The 24,217-nt window shown below is 44.1% G+C and overlaps 1 protein-coding gene across 1 annotated transcript in view; it reads left to right on the top strand.

Moving 5' to 3' along the window:
* Positions 1 to 24,217, top strand: part of FBXW8 (F-box and WD repeat domain containing 8) — a 64,460-nt gene that overhangs the window by 22,446 nt on the left and 17,797 nt on the right. Inside the window, exons 5-7 of the mRNA XM_054289047.1 lie at positions 6,393 to 6,550; positions 14,592 to 14,788; positions 15,600 to 15,809. Coding sequence (XP_054145022.1) covers positions 6,393 to 6,550; positions 14,592 to 14,788; positions 15,600 to 15,809 — 565 coding nt within the window. The remainder of the gene's footprint in view (positions 1 to 6,392; positions 6,551 to 14,591; positions 14,789 to 15,599; positions 15,810 to 24,217) is intronic.

Raw genomic sequence — 24,217 nt, 5'->3', positions numbered from 1 at the left:
TTTACTAAAATGCAGCTTGTCTCTTCTCTACTGCTGCTTCTCATGTGTCTATACTGAAATATTCCAAAGGACAAAGTGGAATGTGAGTCCATCAAAGAAGCTGAGTTATTTGGGTGGAGAGGCTCTGTTGAACATCAGAGAAGGAAAAATGTGTGAGTAGAAAGAGCTGGGAGCCAGGTGTGGTGTGGTGGAAGGTATCAGGAGAGGGGGAAATTGGCCTTGTGAGCAGCAGGCTTCTTGTTGGTCCCTGTTGTGCTCAGGAGAGCAAGACTTTGGACAGCCTTTCTAAATGAAATGAAGCAGGTGTGGTCTGTAATGTGGGTTGTTTTAGGGTTTGGGTTGTTGGGTGTGCTCAGTGGTGTCAGGTGTTGAGGATTTACTGCACTGCACTCATCAGCTCATGGCACCCATCAGGGAAAGCAGCTGAAGGCTCCTGGTGTCAGAGCAAAGAGGATGGGATCATTGCTGTATTAAACAGGGAGTTCTGAGTTGGTTTGGGTTTTTTTTCACTCCAGCAGGAAGCTAAGTGGGCATTTCATTGCCATCTTGGTAGAAAATCAAGTACCTGAGAGGGTTTGGAGTGCTGGGCTTGTTCTTGGGCAGGACTTGCATCTGGGATTATTTCATTAAGTGAGCCAAATGAAAATTTCAGGGCAAAATGTAAAAGTTGTGGTGGGAAATGAATAGAAATCTTGAAATTATCTAGAAATAGTGCAGTGTGTTCCTCTCTCCAGCCAGCTCTGTTGATAGGGCAGATTTGCCAATTATCTGCAATAAAGCAGCCTTTTTTTTTTTTTACAGCAAGGCAGTGCTTTAATAGTTTAAAAGCCTTTTGATGTGGTTACAAATTGAAAGTGTGGTGCTCTTTACAACAGCATTAAATTTTTTTTTTGCTTTCTGAATTGGATTCATCTGTGTTTGAAATTTTTCCAGTTCAGTCCTGGTGCAGGCCCAGTGCTCACTGGAAATGGGCAGTGGAGGATCTGGTTTCTGTCTCCTATTTCCCCAGGCTGGTTCCCTGCAGGTCCACTCATGATCCCACCATGATCTTGTGGAGCATCTCTCCCAATCCTTCAGCTCTGCTGTGTGGGAGTGCCCTGGGAAGGATGGGAATGGTGAGAAATGGGGGAGGAGGGATACAGGAAGCCTTGGGAACCTTCCTGAGGAATTTCTCCTGTGCTGGCACTGCTGGGATTTCTGGACAGCCATGGGGGAGCTTTGGTGGGCTCTTGCAGGGTTCTCCTGGAGTCTCCCTGGTCTGTGTCCCTGGAGGAGCACAGGATGCTCTCAGGGATTGCTGGGCAGTGTCAGAGCTCTCTGAGGACAAATTCTGGAGTCCTGCAGGTCCTGGCAGGGGCTGGGGCTCCATGGCACAGGAATGGGAGTCTCCAGCATGAGCTGATCCACCAGGGAGTGGAGGAGTGAGGAGGAAGCTGCAGGGTGGGCTGGTGCAGACCCTGCCAAACAGGTCCCAGCAACACCACATCAGAATTTATTTCATCATCAAATTGATTTCAAACCAATGGCTGGAAGTGTTTGGTGATGCTGCTCCAGTTTGAGCTTGGCTCAGAGGTGGTTCAGGTGGTTCTTCATGAGCAGAGAACAGTTCAAACTAAATTTTGACTTGGTTGAATTCTGAGATAAAATTAATTTAAGGATTTACTGTGCTGCTGTGATGTTGTTTCTCTAATTCCAGGATTGCAGTCAATGCATTGTTATTTTTGGTGGATCCCTTGTGTTCCAGGCTGTGTAGGGAAACCAGGTGCAGTGTGCCCTGAGAATTATCCAGCCCTGGGTCTCTCCTCCTGCCATTTTCTCCTTCTCTCAGTCTTTGTTTTTACATCTCCAGCCTGGACTGTGTGAGACCTACACTAGGAGGAGATGCTGTTCTTCCTTGTTTATTTAGAGATGAAAACAAATATTGTGTCACTGAGTTCTGTCCAGTCTACCAGTGTTTTATGTCTCCCCTGGAACTCACTTTTCAGTGACAAGAGAATTTTGGCTTCCCTTGGGAGAAATCTGCTGCTCTTGGCAGTCAGGAGAAGCTCAAAAACACGACCCCAACCAACCCTAACATAAGGAAACAAAAATCACTTCAAAATTAAAATGCTTCCAAAACATTGTGTGCCTCTTGTTGAAGGGGCCTGCAATCACCTGTCCTGTTGTGGTTTATATCCAGATTTTGAAGCAAAATGAGCCCTTTTTAGTTTTGCAAACTGAGGAGATTTGTTGTGATCTGATCTGTGCTCCATGTCCAATCCAACGTGAAACATTTTGCTTTGGGGATCTTTCTTTCTTGGCCTTTTCTTGTTAGATTGTGCTGCTGTAAATTGGAAATGAAAGCAGGATTCAGAGAGGTTTGGGCCTTTTTTGCAGAGAAGGAGAAAGGGAGAAGTGTCCCACCCTGTTCCCATTTCCCTGGGTGCTCCCCTGTCAGGCACAGCAGAGGAGGCAGTGACAAGGACAGGCTTCCCTCTCCTCCTGATCAATTAATGTGCATCTCTCTCTGCCTGACAGATTTCACCACCCCCTGGGCACTTTAATTCCTTCTGTAAATTGGAGCCTTTTCACCAGGAGGTGGGGAGGGATCTGCTCCCAGTACCAGGAGCCCTGGGCATGGCACTGCCCAGAGAATGGGAAACCTGAGTGCAACTCCCATGTCCCCTAAACCTTCCTTTCCTTCTTTTTCTTGTAATTAACTGTTTTTTCCTCATAAGCGCAGCCAGACTCCCAACCACCAGACCTCTGAGGCTGGTAAGAATCACTTTTCCATGATACTTTTCCCCCAAAAGTCAGCATGTAACAACAAAGGTGACAGAACAGGAAGCACCTTTGATTTTCCAAAAGAATACCAAGTGCCAGCTATGCCAGAGGAAGACATCTGACAATGTTACTTATCACAGTTTTGTCAAAACTGGCCTTAAATAATTACAGAACTGTGGTCTTTGACTAGTTGTAGAAGCTTCTCTACTTTTTCTGTGATTTTTTTCCCCTTTAAAAGTCTTTTGTGTGGTCATAGATGGCCCAGAGCAGTTTATCCATTGTTTGCTGTAACAACCTTCTTTCATTCAGATATATTCAATATTATCTGAAAAGTTTAGTTCTGTTTCTTTATTTCCTTATTGACAAGCTGATGCTAAATTATCGTTTTTGTGATATTTTAATGAGCCTCCTGCAAAAAAGGAACCTTAATTCTAAAGACAACACTTAGTTGAATCAATTAATTAATTAATTAGTCTTCAGAGATGTAGGTAAATTAATCTGTTGATGAGACATCAAGAAATTTCTTCTATAAAAAGAAATTTCTTCCTATAAAGAGCAGCAGGTTGGGTGGGTGCTGGTGTGGTCATAGATAAATGCTCTAGTTTAACAAAGCCAGAAATCTTGAAAGACTGAAAAGAACCAGTTTGAAGTTTTACCATGATGTAATTTAGGCTTGTTCCTGATTTCCTTTTTCCCTCCTGAGCCTGGCTCTTCCTATGTGTTAGCTGCAAAGTGGATACTGATTGTGGTGGCTCAGTTGTGTGTCACAGAATCACAGAGTGAACTGGGTTGGAAAAGACCTTTGAGAACATCAAGTCCAACCTGTGATGCGACCCAGCAGCTCCTCATCAGCTGAACCATGGCACTGAGTGCCACATCCAGGACAGTGACTCCACAGCTGTGGGAATCAGACAAACAGAAACTTCCACAGACACTGAAGGGTTTGATCTGCAGCCTTAGAAAAAGGTTGGATTGATGTAAAAATACAACACAGAGACATTAAGGAGAAAAATAATAAACTTATGTTTCTATAGTTGTTAGAATGTGCTTTAAGTAAGTGAGAAACTGCATTAATAGGGTGGTGAAGAGTTTATAATGTAGGGGTGGGGTTGTATGGAATAACTTCTAAACTCTCAGCTTATAATAGAAGCATCTGTGTGTCTGTGAGACAGAAGCCTATTGGACAAAAGTACCCTCAGTGCAGTATAAGTAAGTAAAGGTGATAGGTTAGAAAAGCAAAATAAACCTTGTGGCATTTATTCATTGGGTTAGAAAGTTATGTATTGTCTTGTAACAAGGAACTTGTGACCATTTTGAGCTGTGGCTGATTGCTTGCTCCTCTAAAATCTCACAGCCTCTGAGACTGATGTTTATCTGAGCAATAAATCCTTCTTAGCCCAGCTGTGGTCTCATCCCTTCATTAAAAGCTGTGACAATGATACACCACCTCCCTTGGCACAGTCTCTCTTTCAGTGAAGAATTCTTTTCTGATCTTCAGTCTAAACTTCCCATGGCTCAGCTTGTGTCCTCTCATTCTGTCAGTTGTTACCTGGGAGAAGAGGCCAATCCTCCCTGGCTACAGCTTCCTGTCAGGGGGTCCTATGAGGTCACCCCTGACCCTTCTTTTTCCATGCTAAACAACCCCAGCTCCCTCAGGAGCTCACAGGACTCACAGTTCCTCACGGGACTTGTGTTCCAAGCCCCTCACCAGCCTTGTTTCCCTTCTCTGGACATACCCCAGCCCTAAATGTCCTTCCCAAACTGAGGGCCCCAGAGCTGGACACAGCACTCAGGGTGCAGCCTGACCAGTGCTGAGCACAGGGCCAGGATCACTGCCCTGCTCCTGCTGGCCACACCATTCCTTGTAGCTCCAATTTCAGTTTACCTGCCTGCCCTGGTAGAATTTGTGCCACATTCAATAAATGGGGCTAAAATGGGCCAAGCTGATGGTTTTGTGCAGGGGGCTGGGGAGGATCAGTCTGGGAGCTGTTTGAACCCATCCTTGTTCCTTCCTCCCTTCTGCTGCAGCCACCTCCTTGCAGGTGCTGTGGGGTTGTTGGTATTGGATTATGGATTTTTCTGATTTAGAGATGTGGCAACTGAGAGGTATTTTAAAAACTTTTATTCCATTTTCAGTCTCATGAGAAGGGTGAGGCAGTACGGATGTTAGAATTCACACCATCACAGTCAGAAGCTAATTATTTCCTAATTACAATACACTTGTGTTTCTTGGCCTATCAGCTTTTGCCACACCGTGCTGTAAATGCCTTAAAGCCAAACATCTAAAACTGCCCCTCATGGGTCCCACCACAATACATCTTTCATAGTTCTATTTCTCTAAACTATCCAGTCTTATTTGTGAGCCCATCCTTTGAAACTTGTTTCCAGCTCCATTTCTCTCCCAACAATGTCTGTCCTATTCCATGGCATTTCTAACTCAGCATTTCTTATCTCAAGGTTTGCATACAGATGCACACTGTGTGGGCCTTCTGGCAGGCTTTGAGAATTCTCTACAAATTCATTTCCCACATTTCCCCCTCTCTCTTGAACAGAAAAAACTTCTTTGATGGCTTTGTTTATTGTTTGCTGTGTGCAGTGAGGTGTACGAGGCACTATCACTAACATTGTCACTGTAACAATCAATAAGGCACTATCACTAACATTAGTGATAACTCACTATAACAATCAATTATTTTGTAAAGTTTTTTAGTAAAGGTGTAAAACTATGTTTTAAACAAGTCATCTAACAATTATCTATCCTCTGTTTTAATTTGATTTGTAAAATGATTTAGTTTTTGAAGTTGTTTATGGAGGGACTCTGAACGGTCAGATAAACTTATACAACACAATCCTTCAGATTCTTTATAACTATGATTATATGCAGTTTGCATACAGATCCATACTATGCTGTGGCATTCACATTCTCTGAACATAGAGAGACTTCATTTTCTCTCCTAGGATTTTTCCTGTTTGTTTGTGGATGGACTCTGAATGGTCAGATAAATTTATACAACACAATCCTTCAAATTTATACAACACAATCCTTCAGATTCTTTATAACTATGATTATCTGCTCAGTTTGCATACAGATCCATACTGTGTTGTGGCATTCACATTCTCTGAACATAGAGAATGTGAGAGAGACATAATTTTCTCTCCCAGGATTTTCCCTGTTTGTTTGTGGATGGACTCTGAACGGTCAGATAAATTTCTACAACATAATCCTTCAAATTCTATATAACTATGATTATATGCAGTTTGCATACAGATCCTTACTATGCTGTGGCATTCACATCCTCTGAACAGAGAGACATAATTTTCTCTGCCAGGATTTTTCCTGTTAGTTTCTGGATGGACTTTGAATGGTCAGATAAATTTATACAACACAATCCTTCAGGTTCTTTATAACTATGGTTATCTGCACAGTTTGCATACAGACCCATACTATGTTGTGGCATTCACATCCTCTGAACAGAGAGACATAATTTTCTCTCACAGGATTTTTCCTGGAGAAGCACAGAGAGAAGAAGAGAAAACAATTCTTATCTCTCTACGTAAGCTTTCCATCAAGTTATAAAAATTCTCCGTTATTCATTTCTCAGGTGGGTGATGGCTCCCTTGTTTTGCAGGTACAGCTCAGGGGAGGTGAAGCTGTGGGACACCCGCACCTGGGACTACAGAGCCCCTGTGCTGGCAGCAGTGGCAGGCCCTGGAGGGGCTGGAGCCCTGCCACACGTCTCCTTTGTGAGGATCAACAGCTCCCTGGCCGTGGCTGCCCACGAGGACGGTGAGCAAGCACAACTCTCCTCCCTATTAAAACAACAGCAAAAAAAAAAAAAAAAAAAAAGGGCTTCAACAAAAATGAAGCAGCTGTGCTCAGCTTTTTGTGTGTCTGTAATCCTGTGTATCCACACACACGCACACACTTGCTTTTATGTGAGAAAGTTGGCCAATAACCCTAAATGCATTAGGAGGCATTGGAACATAGCACCCATTAAAGCTGAGCTTTAATTCCTACTGGAGCTGCTGCACAAAGCTTGAGTGCCAGGCTGTAGTCCAGCCAAGCTATCTTAAGCAAATAACTTGTTTTGCTATAAAAATATTAAATATTCTTCCACCAGCCTTCTCCTCTGGCCAAAACTCCCTTGGGGTGCTGTGGAGCTTTGTTATGGGGATGGTGGTAAACTTGGATGGCTGATTAATCCCCATCCCTTTCACTCTTGGCGTGGTGTGTGGATGCACTGAAGTGTTGCTTTGCAGTGCTGGGTTGTTGTTATATACTTGGATTTAAAGAAATGAAAGCTTTCACCTAATATGTAGTGAAACCCTCATAAAATCCTGGTTGTGTGCATTGTTTTAAATATCCTTAGAGGGTTTCTATAATGGACAACAAGAGCCAGAGACCAACATCTTCTGAATGTGGGAACAGCAATTAAAAAAGTCAGGTTTGGACAATACCGGCCGACTGGGATCCTAAACTGAGGGGCTTGGGCAGAACTCAGCTCCCATCATCTTTAAAATGTAAAATTTGATACTCAAAATGTCTCTTGGGTATAAATAAAGAATATTTGTAAGTTTAGAGAGCTTTGTACACACACTGTCTTTGATCCTGGTGTGTCTACAGGTGAAAACAAAACAGAAGGTGGAGAATCCAAACAATCCCTAATCCATACTTTTATTTTAGAAGTAAATTAAATACTTTATGTGTTTTAAGATTCTTAACATCCTTAGCTGTTTTTCTAGCTTGGATCATGCCAGGATGGTTTTCTGTGGGTAAAAGTTGTAAATAGGCAACATTTTCTGACAACAGCAAATCTGGTGTTAATAATATTATTATATAAATTATAACACAGGTTTGAGTGCTGGTTTTTTTCCCCAGTGTTCCAAACAACAACTAGCAGAGGGTCTTTTGTTTGTTTTCTAGTTTCCCACTGACTAATCTAATAATTTGTCTGGGTTTTTTGCCTGTCATATCCCTTGCTGTCAGTGCTGTGACTGAACTAGTTTGCATAAAGCTCGGCGTCTTTTATTCTTTTGGGTAGAGATTTTAATAGGCTCTGTGATATGGCAGTTACTCTGATTTGAGAAGCCTTGGTCAGAATAGATTAGTTTCTATGGGAATAGGGAAATAAAAAGACCCATTTTAGCAGTGTTTACTAACTGCAAGCCGAAAGCACATATTTACAGTTTGCTGGAGTGAGTTATTTTAAATTTTGGGGAGGGAGCGGACGGCTTTGAAGATAATGTGTTTGATTGTTCTTTGTTGTACTTTTCCAGCTCCCTTTCCTCTTTGTTTGTAAGTTTGACTAACCCAGAGGAGCCATCTGCTCGTGTTGGAGGTGGTGCTGTCAGGCAGTCTAGACTTCCCTGGCGAATCCCTGGCTGGCCCCGACACCATCCCTGGCTGCTCCCGGTCCCGCAGGGCTCCCGCGGTGCTGGCCCTGCTTCCCCATCCCAGGGAAGGGCTGGCAGGCGCTGCCTGCCCTGCTCTGCTCCTCAGCTCCTTCCCCAGGCACACCAAGGACACGGGGATGTCCTCCTGGGATGCCCTGTCCAAAGTGGGTTGTCACTCCATGGTGGCCCTGGAGGAAATGGGGTTGTGGTTGCTGATGGTGCCAGCCTCAGGCTGCAGGGACGGGGAGAGGAGGGAGGAATGGATGAGGAGCAAATGAAGTTCCCTGTGCCCGTGCCAGCGCTCAGTGGGGGCACTGGATGTACACCTGGGGCAACGGGACTTGGCAACCCGAGCCACAGTTGTGATTTTTGAATTCCAACCCACTGGCCTCATATTTCTTCTGCCTTGTTTCCTATTGTCAGCACTGGCAGTGCTCCAGTTTGATTTTACCACTAATTGTGTTGCACGTTACCGAACTGAAATGAATCAAATCAAAATGCTTTTCCTGGAGCATTAGATAAAGCAGGCGAGGGTTCTGGGTAATGAGCAGATGCTGCTAATGCAGGGACAGGAGAGGCCTTGCCAGGACTCCATCTGCTCCATGCTTGCCTGCCTTTGGCTGGGAGCCACAGCTTTTGGGAAACAGCAGTCTGCTTCAGCCATCCCTCTCCCCCCTGCGCTCTGGAGCTGCATGGTTTGACTGGCAAACAATGTGCAGCAACAGGAGAACAGAACTTTTTCCTGCTGGCCTTTAAATGCCACGGCCACCCTGCTGCAGGCACGGTGGGGAGCACGGCCCTGCTGCCCTGCTTGTACCCCCTCAGGCCCACTGTGAGGAGCTGGTGGCTTCCCGAGCTGCAGGGGAAGCACAGGAGGGTGCTTGCTGCAGGGTCAGAGGTGCTCCTGCCTGCTGCAGCCTCCAGGAGGGGAATTTTGGCAGTGCTGCTTTTTGGATTTCTGTGCTCTTGTCCTTTCTGGTGCCCCTAAAGCTGCCTGGGGGTGTTGTCCCTTCTGTACCCTCTTTGCAGAGTGATGGGTTTGGTGTCCCTGAGTGCCAGGATGTGCTCCAAGAGAGCAGGAGCATTCCAGGCTGGCTGGAGTGAAGGAAAAATGTCAGAAGAAAACTGCAGGAGAGGGGCTGGGATGTTTATTCCCATTGGGTGCAGATCTCTTGGTTTGGGTGAGTGGAGTGTGATTTCCCATCCCAGTCATCCCATTCCCCACACTGGGAATGAAACAGGGTCTGTGCCTTCTCTGAGGGATGGTGTTGTGTGGAAATCCCTGGAAGAAGGGTGGTGGGGGTAAAATCTGGGAACATTTGGTGGGAACTGGTGTGGTAATGGTAGTGTGAGTAAAAGGCCCTTGTCACTGAGGTTTGATCTCACTATTTGTACCCTCAGGACCTGCTGGAAGTGAAAATTAAATGTAAAATGTTGGTTAATGAACTTCAAGTATCTACTAAGGTTAAATTAGTGTTTACCAAAACACAACTAGAAATGTTTTTGGGAAAAACTCAAAAATTCACAGCAACAAGTTTTGATCCTCCAGGCTGGTGCTCATTTCCACCCATGCTTTTCTTATATTGGTTGTACTTCATAGAGATATGATATAGCTGAAAATTATAAGGAAATAAATTCATATTCCCACTTTGGAGCAAAAAAACCCCACCTGTATGGAGCCAGAGAATCACAGAATAGCCTGAGTTGGAAGGGACCCACAAGGATCATCAATTCCAAGGGTTTTCAAAAGGTGAAATAGAGTTTTATTTTATTTAAATCAAGGTGGCAAGACCACAGCTCTGAAACAGGACAAGCAGCATGGAGATGATGTGAATTCAGCACCTTCTGGCCTTCCCAGGCTGTTGTGTTTAGAAGCTGAAGGGAATTGACTTGTAAACCATGAGCACATTTGGATTCCCTGCTCCAGCACAGACAAAATTCTGGGGTTTTAATGTTTTTTTTTTTCAGATAATGCACATGTAGGTTGCTTTACACCTCTTCCAAAGCTGGCAGCAGCCACCAGCTGACAGAAAATGCTGGTTTTAATGTGGAAGAACTGATGCAAAGGGTCTTTAGGATCCGAGCTGGGATCTTCCACACTCACATCCAAGCTCCCCAAGCAGGCAGCTCAGGTGGGCAGTGCCAGCTGTGCCCAGCTCAGGAGGGGCTCAGACAGGCTCTGTGACACTGCCAGACACAGCCAGCATAATATTTACAAATGAGATTTAACTCTGTTTGCTCTGTGGTTGTGCTGCCTTGCCCTGTTGGAGGATTAGGGGATTTTAAAGGAAAAAAGATACTTGGGTTTGTTTAATTTTGTAACAAATGCATTGCCTGTAATAGCAGAGAAAAACCTGTGTGGAAACAGATGTAACAGCTGCTTTTGCAGGATGTCTTTTGTGCTGCCAGCACTGCTGGTGGAGAGAGAGGAGCTCCAGCCTCCCACCTTTGACACAGCACGAGCTGTGCAGGGCTGGTGATGCTCCCAAAATGTGGGGTTCAGTCAGGACCAGCACTGCACTCTGAGGCACAGCACCTCCTGCTCAATGTTCTATCCAAGGACTTTCCAGTCTGGAGTCAGTGGCAATAAATGGACCTTTCAGCAGGCCACAATTCAGAAATATATGGGTTAGGAGTTGAATTTTTTGTTAAATCTGGGGCAGGGTGATAAACGAGGCTGGTGCAGTGATTGTCACATTGAATGTCAGCATTACAGAAGCAGCAGCAGCTTCTTGCACTTCTTTTCATGAGCCATGATGACTTTCCAGCTTGCTCATAATTCTAAATAATTTTGGGGTGTTACTGTTGGAGTTCAGTTGGAATAATCACAATTATGGTGCAGATTTTAGCGTGCTGTGAAACCGCTGCTTGTAATTTTAATTTTCTGACCTTCTAACACTTGGTAAGATTTCAGTATTATAAAAAATAAAGAAGATAACATATGGCTGCAACCTTAACTTCACCTCAGCAGAGGAATTGCTGTGGAAATGAGGTGCTGGGCAGTGCTGGAGGCAGGAAGGCAGACTGTGGAGAGCAGTAATCTCATCTGCACTGCTAAATCTTAGCATGATTTTTTTTAGTGCCACACTAATAACCTGAACTGGAATGGTGTGGGATTTTTTGCTCTTACCCAAACGTGATTGACTGCTGCAAGGACTTGCACACCCATAAATACCTTTTGTTGTTTCTGCAGTGAAATGCAGAATATTCTGAGCAGCACTTTTAGCCCTCATAGCAGCTTTACCTATTTATAAATCCAGTGGAGTGTTTGCTTTTTCTGTTTTCCTTCTGTCCTGATCCTTGTGGATCCCTTCCAATTCAGGATATTCTTTGAACTCTCCAAGTTACTCTTTACTTTCTGCTCCTTCATCACATGTGAATTTGTGACCTTACAAGTCACTTTTTGTTTAGATTACCATGAATGTTTTTCCCATATCATGTATCATTATATGGGCAATACAATGCACATATCTGTGTTTGTACACTCTGTGTTTGCCTGATTATAATATTTTCTTTTGGACAGATTTTGACATGTTTGAGATGCAATAACAATAATAATAGTAATAATAGTAATAATAAACAGTATTAGTAGTAGTAGTAGTAATAATAGTAATAATAATAATTTGTGGCTTGTTGCCCAAAATTGGAGAGCAGAACCCTGAGCTCTGGGTTTCTCAGTTTGCTCCTGTGGTCAGAATATTTTATTTTTTTCCAGAACTTTCATCCATTTAGACACTGTTAAACCCAGTGGAATGTTCATCACAGAGATGTGTAAACAAAAGCATTCACTGAAAGCAAATCAGCCTTGTTTTTCCTCTTCATGAGTCTGATATTTAATTGAGATACATTTTCTGCTGAACAAAAATTGAAAATCCTCCTGCTTGGAGGAGCCTGGCAGCCAAACCCATGGTCTGATACAAAAGTCCAGTTCTGACTCCCTGTGTCTGATACCAGTTTATCACTGATGGGGTTTTTCCTGGCTGAATCATCTCTCCTGGAGGTGAAACCTCCCCATCCCTTTGCCTTGGGGAGGAGCAGCCCCAGCTCAGCCCTGCAGAGGGGCTGCATGGGGTGCAGCCTGTGCTGCCCACTTGGATTTGTTAACAAGTCCCTTTTTTTTTTAAGATTACTAGGATTGTTTTGCCCATATCATGTATCATTTTATGGGCATTACATTGTACATATCTGTTGTTGTACACTCTGTGTTTGCCTGGTTAAAATATTTTCTTTTGGACAGATTTTGACATGTTTGAGATATAATAATAATAGTAATAATAATTTGTGGCTTGCTGCCCAAAATTGGAGAGCAGAACCCTGAGCTCTGGGTTTCTCAGTTTGCTCCTGTGGTCAGAATATTTTATTCTTTTTCCCAGGACTTTCATCCATTTAGACACTGTTCACCACAGACGTGTAAACAAAAGGTTTCGCTGAAAGCAAATCAACCTCGTTTTTCCTCTTCATGAGTCTGATATTTAATTGAGATACATTTTCTGCTGAACAAAAATTGAAAATCCTCCTGCTTGGAGGAGCCTGGCAGCCAAACCCATGGTCTGACACAAAAGTCCAGTTCTGACTCCCTGTGTCTGATACCAGTTTATCACTGATGGGGTTTTTCCTGGCTCCTGGAGGTGAGACCTCTCCATCCCTTTGCTCTGAGGGTGCAGCCTGTGCTGCCCACTTGGATTTGTTAACTGGTTTGAAGCTGTGTGCAACCAGTCTGTTTTGCAGACCCAGTTCAGCAGTTATTTACCTTTCAAGCAATTAACATAATTACCATTATGCTAAGAAGTCATTTTGGGAAGTTCTGCTCGAAGCCCTTACGGCTCCGTCGGGACAGTTTTAGTCGGGACTGATCTTTCTGATGGAAGCCTAATTGCAGTTTTGGCTTTGTGTAAACAAACAGAGGCAGCTAATTGTTTAGGCAAATAGCAGATTAATTTAAATATTCATCCCTAATAAAACAAAAATGGTCCCCATTATGGTACTCATTCCCATGGTGAGGAATATAAATATTCAGTGGGAGTGCCATTAGACAGGGATCTTAAGGATTATCTGCATTATTTCACATGGGTAGCACTTTCCAGATACCAAATAATCTTTACAAAAGCTACCATAAATCAATTTAAACTCATTTAGCTACCATTTCACTATGTGCAGTTTCATTACCACACTCTTGCTTCACCTCCTCTGGGACTGGGGAGGAGTGTTTGCAAACTGGCAGTGGTGCCCATCCACAGCTGTCTGTCAGGGCTTTTATGTCTCCTTCTGAAGGAAGAGCTGCCATTAATCATTTCATCATTAACGTGCTCCTCTGCAAGGGAGCCTTCTCCAGCCCTGCCTGTCATGCTGGAAGATTGCTTCTCAATTCAGTGCAAAGGTGGCCCAGAAGGCTTCAATTCCCTTCTGGTTCCCTCCTGATTGCCTCAGGTTGCTCTTACTCAGATTATGATGCTTTTAAATAGAGAACTGGGGAGCCAGGCTGGAAAAAATGCAATTATAAATATGTTTTCTTTTGACTTGCACTCCTTTATCTTTAGGATTTGTATTCTTTAGCTTTTCTCTGTGGTGACCAGGGACAGGACCCAGGGAATGGAGTTGTGTTGGGAGGTTTAGATGGAGCTCAGGGCAAGGTTCTTCCCCCAGAGGGTGCTGGCACTGCCCAGGCTGCCCAGGGAATGGGCACGGCCCCGAGGCTGCCAGAGCTCCAGGAGCCTTTGGGCAGCACTGCCAGGGATGGACAGGGTGGGATTGTTGGGCAGGATGATCCCTGTGGGTCCCTCCTGCTCAGGATATTCTGTGATTCTGTGAACCATGAGCAAAATGACTTAAAATTGGAGTGTGGATTCTTCCTCACTGGTTTTGGGGTAATTGAGGGCCTCTCTATAATAGAACAAAATTTCAGGTGTCTGTTTGCATCTGATCTCCAAACGTGGAAATGTGAGAGAAGTCAGAGTCTTCCTCAAGGTAGCTGCTAATGTCATTGGACAGTCAGAAATTAGGAATTAGGTACAGAGCAATAGAGCCTGGAATCACAGATGGGTTTGGGTTGGAAGGGACCTTAAAGCACATCCCATTTCACCTCTGCCATGGGCAGGGACACCTCCCACTATCCCAGGTGACTCCAAGCCCCAATGTCCAGCCACACCTTGGACACTGCCAGAGATCCAGGGGCAGCCCCAGCTGCTCTGGGCACCCTCCCAGGGAACAATCCCTTCCCAATATCCCCTCTATACCTCCCCTCTCTCAGCTTCAGGCCAGAGCACATAAATTCTCCTGTGACCCATGGCCAGAGGAACCTCAGCACCCTGAATTTCAGCCGTCCTGCCCCATCTCTTCCCCGTGTGTTCCATTGTTCCACCAGCTCCACTTGCAGCTGTTTGAAGGCTTGCTGAAGGTTGTGTCAGAGCTGAGCTAACCCCATTTCCTCTGTACAGGCACTGTCAGTGTTTGGAGCCTGCTGCTGGGCCAGGAGCCCATCCATCACTTCCAGCACAACCAGCACCTCCAGGCGCTGGCGCTGGCCCCGGGCGGCGCCGCCGTGGCCACGGCCTCCGGCTTCCAGGTCAGGCTGGAGAGCCCCGACGACAGAGGATTCTGGCAAACCCCAGGGACCTTTGAAATCCAGAAACTGGTGAGTCTCCAGGCTGCTCTGCTTCCTTACAGGAGCTCCGCTAGATCAGCTCGAGGCTCTGACTTTGGAGCAGGTTCAGGGTGAGTCTTCCATCCCTGAAGAGCAAGGGTGAACTGCTGGCTTAAACTAGGAGTGAAAATGAACACAAGTCCATATGGTGCAGGAGGTTGGCTGGGTATTTTAGGTTTCTTTTAATTTTTTTTTTTTTTTTTTTTTTTTTTTTTTTGTCAACAGTAAACTAAGCTGGCTCATTTTGTAAATCAGTTTTCTCGCACAGAATTGGAGCTGAAACTCAAGGTCTCATTCCAGATCCACACTATCTGATTAATTCTGAGGCAGGATATTGCAGGCAGCCTAATAGTGTCACTTGTGAAGCTGTAACTACTCATGCAGCTTCTTTAGGTTGCACCTTCTGTCACTGAAGTTTTGAGAGTTGTAATTAAAACTCGTTTTTCTGAAGTTTTGTTTTGTCTCAGAGTATCAGCATTTGTTTGAAAGGGGAAGGAAGTGTGTAGGAATAATTGAGTCTTGCAGCCTCTATCCTGTAGGAGGAAGCTGTGCAGTTAAAGGGTGTGAATTGATTTAAACCACTCCTGATTAATCCCCCCTCCAAAGCTCAGTCAGTCTTGCAGTTCAGAAACAAGCTTGATGCTTGGTCTTTGTGTGGAATTAATCCATGGCTGAGATGATTCAGGACACACATGAGTAGTTTGTTCGGTTCAGCATGTGGCACTAGTGATGCAAAAGAATTTTTGACTGTATTAGAATAAATTAAAATAAAAAAATAAAATAAAAAGTCTGCTCTTTTTAGGTCAACTTCCTTAATCTGGTTCCAGATGTGACGGGGAACCCGGTGGCAGTGGCAGCTGCAGAGGACATTGTGTATCTGCTGAAAGCTGAAGCTCCTGGCAGGATTCTGCACTCAGTCTATGGCCAGCCTGTCACCTGCCTTGATGTGGCTGCTCACGAGGCTGCCTTTGGCATCAAAACCTTTGGCTGGCTATTGAATGAGCCCAACCAGGTACTGCCATTATTTTCTGAGAGGATTTTTACACCTTTGTAATTAAGGAAAAAGGAGTTCATGCTGAGGGCTTCTTTCCCTGCTCTCCAGCTTTTGAGAGTAAAGAGAAGAAAATTCAGTCAATAATCTGATGCTGCTTTGTGTTCTTCTGTGGGCTGAAGTGAGGGATTATTGTTCAGCTGTGGGAAATGAATTTGTGGAGAATTTTTAATGTTTGACACAAGACTTACATAGTATGTATCTGTATGTAAACTTTGAGATAGGAAATATTCACTTAGAAATACTATGGAATAAGATTGATATTGTTCAGAAGGAAATAGAACTAGAAACAAGTTTCAAAGGATGGCTTTGTGAATAAGATTAGATACTTTAAGGAAATAGAATTATGACAAATATATTGTAGTAAGACTTATGAAGAGTAATTTTAGAGCCCAACCAGGCACTGGCATTATTTTCTGAGAGGATTTTTACACCTTTGTAATTAAGGAAAAAGGAGTTCATGCTGATGACTTCTTTCCCTGCTCTCCAGCTTTTGAGAGTAGAGAGAAAATAATTCAATGCAATAATCTGATGTTGCTTTGTGTTCTTCTGTGGGCTGAGGTGAGGGATTATTGTTCATCTGTGGGAAATGAATTTGTAAAGTTTGACACAAGATTCACGTAGTGTGTATCTGTATGTAAACTTTGAGATAGGAAATACTGACTTAGAAATACTATGGAATAAGATAAATATTGTTGAGAGAGAAATAGAACTAGAAACAAGTTTCAAAGGATGGTTTTATAAATAAGATTAGATACTTTAAGGAAATAGAATTATGAAAAATATATTGTAGCAAGACTTATGAAGAGTAATTTTAGAGCCCAACCAGGTACTGGCATTATTTTCTGAGAGGATTTTTACACCTTTGTAATTAAGGAAAAAGGAATTCATGCTGAGGACTTCTTTCCCTCCTCTCCAGCTTTTGAGAGTAGGGAGAAAACAATCCAATTAAATAATCTGATGCTGCTTTGTGTTCTTCTGTGGGCTGAAGTGAGGGTTTACTGTTTAGCTGTGGGAATTTGTAGAGAATTTTTAAAGTTTGACACAAGGTTTACACAGTATGTAACTGTATGTAAACTTTGAGATAGGAAATACTGACTTAGAAATACTATGGGATAAGATAAATATTGTTGAGAAATAGAACTAGAAACAACTTTTAAAAGATGGCTTTATAAATAAGATACTTTAGGGAAATTGAATTATGAAAAATATATTGTAGTAAGATTTATGAAGAGTAATTTTAGATTATTAGTTTAAGACATTTGTGGCATAGTGTGGTAAAAATTAATAAGTCAAAAACCACTTATACTATATTGTAATTAAGAAATAATTAGCTTCTAATTGTGGTCGTGTAAATTATAATATCTGTATTGTCTCATCCTTCACAAGAGACTAAAAATAGAACAGAAGTTTTTAAAACACCTCTCAGTTGCCCCATCCATCTCTAGGTCAGACAAAAGCATAATCTGACATTCAGCCAGCTGGGTTCACTGTGCACCCTCTGCTCCTCAGCAGGGCTCAGCTCTGTCTGTGCTGCATCAATGGCATCAGGGGAACTCATCTCAAAAATCCCACCTAAAAACCCCAGGAAACAGCCCAAAATCCCAAACCATCCCTCAGCCTCTCTGGGCATCCTGAGCAGTGTCAGGCAAATGAGCACCCTTAGGAGGGGGATGCTTTTGTGCTGTGCTCTTGAGTATTTGGCCAGACTGTGAGGGGATTTTGGTGTCTCCAGATGCCTTGGGGGGAGTTCCTGTCCCTCTCCTGCACCTTGCCTCGCTTTTCCAGTCCCTGGTTTCATTCCATTTTTGTGTTACACTGAGGCTGTCAGCAGTGAGGGAAGGAGCAAGAGTGGAGCACCCACTGCATACTTCTGTGGTCTGGAGTGTAAAAATGCAGGATTTCCCTTGGCAAGGGACTGGAATGGGAAAGCTTTATGTAGGGCTTCCTCTGTAAGGGATGAATGTGTTCAGCTGCATCTCATTCCCCTTAAAACCCCCATAAATACCTGGAGGGCTGAGATGCTGCGAGCTGTGCTGACTTCATTCATTTCTCTGCTGTCCTAACCCAGCTCTTTTCCCTCCAGAGGTAGGAGGGCAGGAGGTGAAATTGCCTCATTTGGGAGCATTACCCCAGTGATCACCTTTCTGCCTCTTAAAGAACAGAGAAACCCTCAGGTTTCGGTGGTTGAGGTGACCCTGAGGTGTTAGAAAGTCTCTTTTTTGCCAGCCCCATGACCGAAGAAGTTGAGATTCCTCAGTTCTGCTTTTCAAGGTTGTTTATTTTCTCTTATCTGTTACATTCTCTCTCTGACCCGCTGACATCTGTCCAGCAGGTCAGTTTGTGGCACAGTCCCTGCCCTTGGGGCGGTGTTACCTTTTTATGCTAAAAACTATGTGTACATTATTTGCAATAATTTTCCAGTACCTATCACCTATGTTAGACACTCTGTCTCTACTCTAAACCAGTCCAGAAGTGCCACCATCACAGCAGAAGATGGAGGACAAGAAGAAGAAGAAGGAGGACAGGACACACCCAGATTCCTCCATATTGCCCCTTGAACCCCCATTCTAAAACCCCGGAATTCTACTTTTTCACCCTGTGACAAATTCACCATCATTCTACTCAAACTCTTGTGGCTTGTAAATCTTCACACAAAGTTGGTAATTGTTTCCATGGGCTAAAATCAAAGGCACAGGTGTTTGTGACTCTGTGCCAAGGTGTCTAAACCCCTTGCCAGGGTCTCAAATCACCCAGGGCAGCCAGAGGAATGTCCTGGGTCCCGACAAGGAACCTCCCCAGTCCCGAGTTCTGCTCAGTAAAGCCAGACATTGTCACAGACATGTTTGATGAAAAATCCTTTCCTCTAGGATTTTTCCTCCTGAAAAGCTGAGAGGCCTCAGGAACAAAATGTAAACAATGATTATCTGCTGCTGTGGAATGCAACAGGTGCATCTGTGATGGTTGTTTCTAATTAATGGCCAATCACAGTCAGCTGGCTCGGACTCCTGGTCAGACACAAGCTTTTGTTATCATTCTTTTTCCTTCTTTGCATGCTTTCTGATGAAATCCTTCTCTTCTTTTGGTATAGTTTTAATAGAATATATATAATAAAATAATAAATCAGCCTTTTGAAACATAGAGTCAACATTCTCATCTCTTCCCTCATCCTGAGACCCCTGAACACCACCACAGGACATCTTTCCTCATTTAGTCCTGAGCTCCCTGGCTCTTGCTGGCAGATTGCATTAAACCTGGTGCATCCTAATCAGGGAGATGGGCGCAGACAGCCAGGGGGTGTGACAAGGACACTGCCTTGGCACTGCTGCTCCAGCTGACATCACGCCGGAAATTAATTACTGATGGCTCTTATGCTAACGAGCGGCCCCGCGCAGACGTGAAGGGGCTCTGCAGTGCCTGATTACACTGAGCCCACGGGGACGGCCTGGCTTTGGGACAGCTCCCCAGCCTGGAAATGCCATCCTGGAGGATTCCAGCCCCCCTGGCTGCTGCCTGTGTTCCTCCCCACTTCGGGGTTTTCTTTGTTTTCCTCCTGGTTGTTGTTTTCCTTCTGGCAATCCCTGCCTAGTAACCTGCTTCCTGATCAAAACACTTAGGGAAACCATCTTTTTCCTCCCTCTCTCTTTTTATAAAATCATTTTCTAATTTTAGCCACGTTTGACAGCAGAGCTGAGATCTGAGGCATAAATTTACTGGGAACTTTTATGTTGGAGAGGAGGAAAACATCAAATCCGTGGCCTAGACTTGGCTCCTGTCAGATGAGAGACACCCGTGCAGGAGGGAGGGGAAAACAGAAATGCTTCATCCCTGAGAGGTTCAGCTTGCACTTTAGTAGCACCAGACAACCCAAATATGCTGCTGTTTCTTGAAAGTTCTTCTGCTTTAGTGCTCCTGGAACTCTTTTTTGAAGTTAAGCAATGAAAGATTTTGTTGTTTTAGCTCTGTTAACTCAACATGAAATCCCTTCAAGTCCAAATTCTGATATCTGTGTTCCCATCTAGGCTTGTCTAGGGCTAATTAAATAGCCCAGATAATGAGCCATGGGGGAAATCCTTATTCCCAGGGCATCCAGGGGACATTCCTTGAGGGATGATGTCAGGCCAGTGACACACCCCCTGTGTCAGGCAGCTAGGAGCCCCCTGGTCACAGAGCTGCTGCAGCACCACAAGGCTGGGGTTTTGTGTTTAAACACCATGGAGGAGATTAAATCCACAGATTGGCTTTGGTCCTCTTCATGTCAGGATCTAAACCTCAAAAGGAGGCAGCAGGATGAAGGTTAGGCTTGAGTTCATCTGGTTTTTGATGCAGTCTGGGGCTTTTCTCATAGCTGGTGCCTTTATAACCTTCCCTGAACCTGCTGTCAGGTAAGTCTGGTCTCCTACTATGGCTCAGGTGAGCTTTGTGCATTATTTGTGTGAAATTTAGAGGTGTTTGTTCTCCTGAGATGAAGGGGATTATCCTAAAACACAACTTTCTCCTGTATTTCAAATTCTGTTCAAAATTTTTAACATTTTCAGCAGTTCTTGGGGATATGAGACAATGAACAAAGGAGGATTTGGGAGTTTTTCTACCAAAGAAGTTTCATACAGCATGCATGAGGATTTTTATTACAAATATTGTCAGGCACAGCTCGGGTGAGGATTTTTGTTGTATTGTCAGGCACAGCTCAGGTGAGGATTTTTGTTACAGATACTGTCAGGCACAGCTCAGGTGAGGATTTTTGTTACAGATATTGTCAGGCACAGCTCAGGTGAGGATTTTTGTTACAGATATTGTCAGGCACAGCTCAGGTGAGGATTTTTGCTGCAGATATTGTCAGGCACAGCTCAGGTGAGGATTTTTGTTACAGATATTGTCAGGCACAGCTCAGGTGAGGATTTTTGTTACAGATATTGTCAGGCACAGCTCAGGTGATGATTTTTGTTACAGATATTGTCAGGCACAGCTCAGGTGATGATTTTTGTTACAGATATTGTCAGGCACAGCTCAGGTGAGGATTTTTGTTACAGATATTGTCAGGCACAGCTCAGGTGAGGATTTTTGTTGCAGATATTGTCAGGCACAGCTCAGGTGAGCATTTTTGTTGCAAATATTGTCAGGCACAGCTCAGGTGTGGTTTTGGTTGCTTTGTGCACAAATGTGAACCTGATTCCAGGGCTGGGGATGGGGAGGAGAGGAGGGAAGGGATGATTTTACAGCTTCCAGCTCAGGCAGAAGCTGGATGTGCTGAGATCAGCTCTCTGGGGTGCTGCTTGTTCATGCTGCTGCTTTTGCAGCTCTCTGGAGCTGCTGATTGGCTTGAGGAAAGGTGTTCAACCTCACCTGGCTCCTCTCAGCAGCCAGTGAAACACTGCCTGGGTTTGCTCCTGGATTTGGTGTTTCCATGGAATTCTTCAGCTGCTTGGAAATGTGAGTGTGTCCAGTGGAATTAGCCAGTGATAGCGAGTGAAAACAAATTTGAAATTATAGAATCCTTGAATGGTTTGGATTGGAAGGGACCTTTAAGCCCATCCAGTGCCAATCCTGCCATGGACAGGGACACCTCCCACTGTCCCAGGCTGCTCCAAGCCCCAGTGTCCAGCCTGGTCTTGGACACAGCCACAGCTGCTCTGGACAACAGTAAATACTCCTTGAAATTGAGTTTCATACCCTACAGTCATTTTTAGATTATATATTTAGTTCCTGACTGCTTTATATGAGCTTTTACACCTTACTTACACCTTATTTTAACTAAAATCCTCCTAACTGAGAAGCTGCATTGTCTTTCCTGGTGTTGAATGTCTCCAGTTCTCATGGAGTTCCAAAGACTTCAACTTTTTTAATCTTAGTTTTTCTTGTTTAAAAAATGTGGGGTTTTTCACTTCTGTTGGCCTCTGTGACCCTCATAAAGAGCCCAATTTTCAACAAATTCATCTTTATGAACTCTTGTTTTCATACCAGTAGAAGGGCAGGGCTTGCTGGTGTTTGAACAGATGGAACCTGCCCAAATGTCTCTCTTTGAGGAGCTGCAGGGCTGCAGGGTGTTAGCAGATCTTTGGAGGTGTTGAAAGGTGTTTTAAATACCTTTTTATTTATAAGCTCTTTGGTACCATGTCAGAGAGACAGAACTCTGTGAGGAGCTGAACTATTGCAAGGAAAAGACACCAACAGAGAGTCCAGAACTTTTCCTTGTCTAAATTTTGCATGATTTCTTGATCAAACACTCTTAAGTGACCAGGAATAATAATAGTAATAATAGTAGTATTAGTAGTAGTAATAATAATAATAATAATAATAATAATAATTTTGCAAGTTGAAATAAATAAAATACTAAATAAATAATAACTAATAAATAAATCAACCCTTTTCTATTGGCTGACATTAAGAAGATTCTGCTTTTTTTCCCCTGTGTGTGCTACAGTGTGAGTGCCTCAAAATTGGCACGGTGGCTGAGGTAGGTGCCTCAGGTTTGGAAAATAGAGCTGCTAGGATGTGCCATGAATATTCCAGGTGATGAAACCAAGGGATTGAATTCAGTTTTTAAGGTTCACTTTGCCTCAGAAGGTTTCCATCAGGTTAGGGAGCACCTGTCCCTGGGCCAGAGGGATTTTTGAGTGTGTGGGTGTTCGGTGGGTAAACACAAATCCTCCCCACGGGCCCTGGAGCTCTTAGCTCCACCAGGCACGAGTCAGAGGAGCCTGGTGACCCCACTGCAGTCCTAGCAGACATCTGCCCACATCCCAGCCCATCCCAGGCTGGCAGAGCCCCGGGGGCTGGCAGTGCCCAGGGCTGCAGGTGCGTTGGCAGCGCCCAGCGCGGAGCTTGGCTCCCCTGCTTGCCACCAGCCTGCAGCCTCGCTCTGCAACTCCAGGCACGGGGAAACTTCAAAGGGAAAAGCAAACTGCACTTGTCTTTAGCTCTGTGTGTGACTTGTGCAGCAGGTGTTGGATGGGGAGGAGCAGGGAGCTGCTTTTCCTGCTGGGTTTGCTGGGAGCTGTGCTGCTGCTTTTGGGTTTTCAGGCATCGCCCGGCACATGCCAGGAAAAGTCACCTTTAGGATGGCATGAAAGTCAATTTTCCACATGCTCAGAGAAGCACTTGTGTTCCCAGCTCCCCACAATGACTTCTATCTGGCAAGAACTTGAAAAATAGTCTCTCTGGCTGATTGTCAAAAATTACATCATATTGGAGTAAACTGCTTTTAAATCAAACATCCATTATTCATGGATATTAACTGCTTTTTTATTTATTTATTTTTTTAACTGGCTGTTTTGTGTTTGATTTACTCTTTTTCTTCTTCTCTGATTGTCTGTCTGTCTCCTTCAGCTGCTCCTTTTAAATCTTAGCTCATCTTGAAATTTATGGAGCCAGAACACTTATCTGTGTGCACAAGTATCAGCGTGCTGACCTTGCATTTGTTAACAGTCAGATTGTTTTTGTTGTTGTTGCAGCGTTATGTGCCATATTTACAGTAGGCAATCCAATACATTTGCACAGGGAAACTGTGCCCCTGGGGCTTGTAAACTTTAAAAATATTCTTGTTTTCCACATCACTTTAGATATAAAATCCAAACTTGCAGCAGTGTGTACCATATGTTGTGTTTAATTTGATGACTTCCCCCACAATGCATGTTCCTGCTTTTGTAGGTACCCTCTGGATTGGATGGGTTTGACCTGAGCAGAAACCAGATCCCTTTTTTGTTTGTGGTGGACTTGGAATTTCACAGCCCCTTTTTCGTTGGCAATATTTTTGTGTATTCAGGCAATGTTTTTTCCAATTGGCAGAGGGCTGGACAGAAGCAAAGGGGAGAAATATAATCTGAAAATAAATGTAAATTCTGTCCTGAGGCTTGCTGCTTGATCCCCTACCACTCTGAGCAACTCAGAGTGGTTTTATTTTACTTGAAATGACAGAAACCTCAATCCTGGATGGTTCTTTCTGAAAAAGTGCTTCTGTAATGGATCCTGTGTGTTGTTCAGCGAGGAGAAGGATGTAGGGTTTGAGTGTGGTTTCACAACGTGCTTTCTGCTGATATTTGTGATCCTCCTTCCAATACTGCATCTAAATAAGAACCAAATTCAGAGAATAAGAATAATAAGAACCAACACACAGAGGGATTTACCCAGTTCTGAGACACAGCTCAGCCTCCAGCTGCCCCACGCTGTTCCTGTGGGCAGGAGGTGGGAAAGGAAAAGGGAAAGGGAGGCAGGAATGGGCTGGGAAGGGAGAGGAAAGGGAAAGGGAAAGGAAAGGGAAAGCAGCTCTTCCCAGAGCAGGCATGTGCTGGCTGCCATCCAGGACAGTGGGATGGACACCCCAGCTCTTGTTGAAAGTACCACAGGCTCTTTGATAACAAGTGCTCGGGGAT

Source organism: Melozone crissalis, unplaced genomic scaffold, assembly GCF_028551555.1.
Source record: "Melozone crissalis strain CALT ecotype California unplaced genomic scaffold, PUWL_Pcris_2 ptg000063l_1, whole genome shotgun sequence".
Taxonomy (NCBI): domain Eukaryota; kingdom Metazoa; phylum Chordata; class Aves; order Passeriformes; family Passerellidae; genus Melozone; species Melozone crissalis.
Note: the sequence above shows the minus strand (reverse complement) of the source record. Positions and strands in the feature narration are given on the sequence as shown.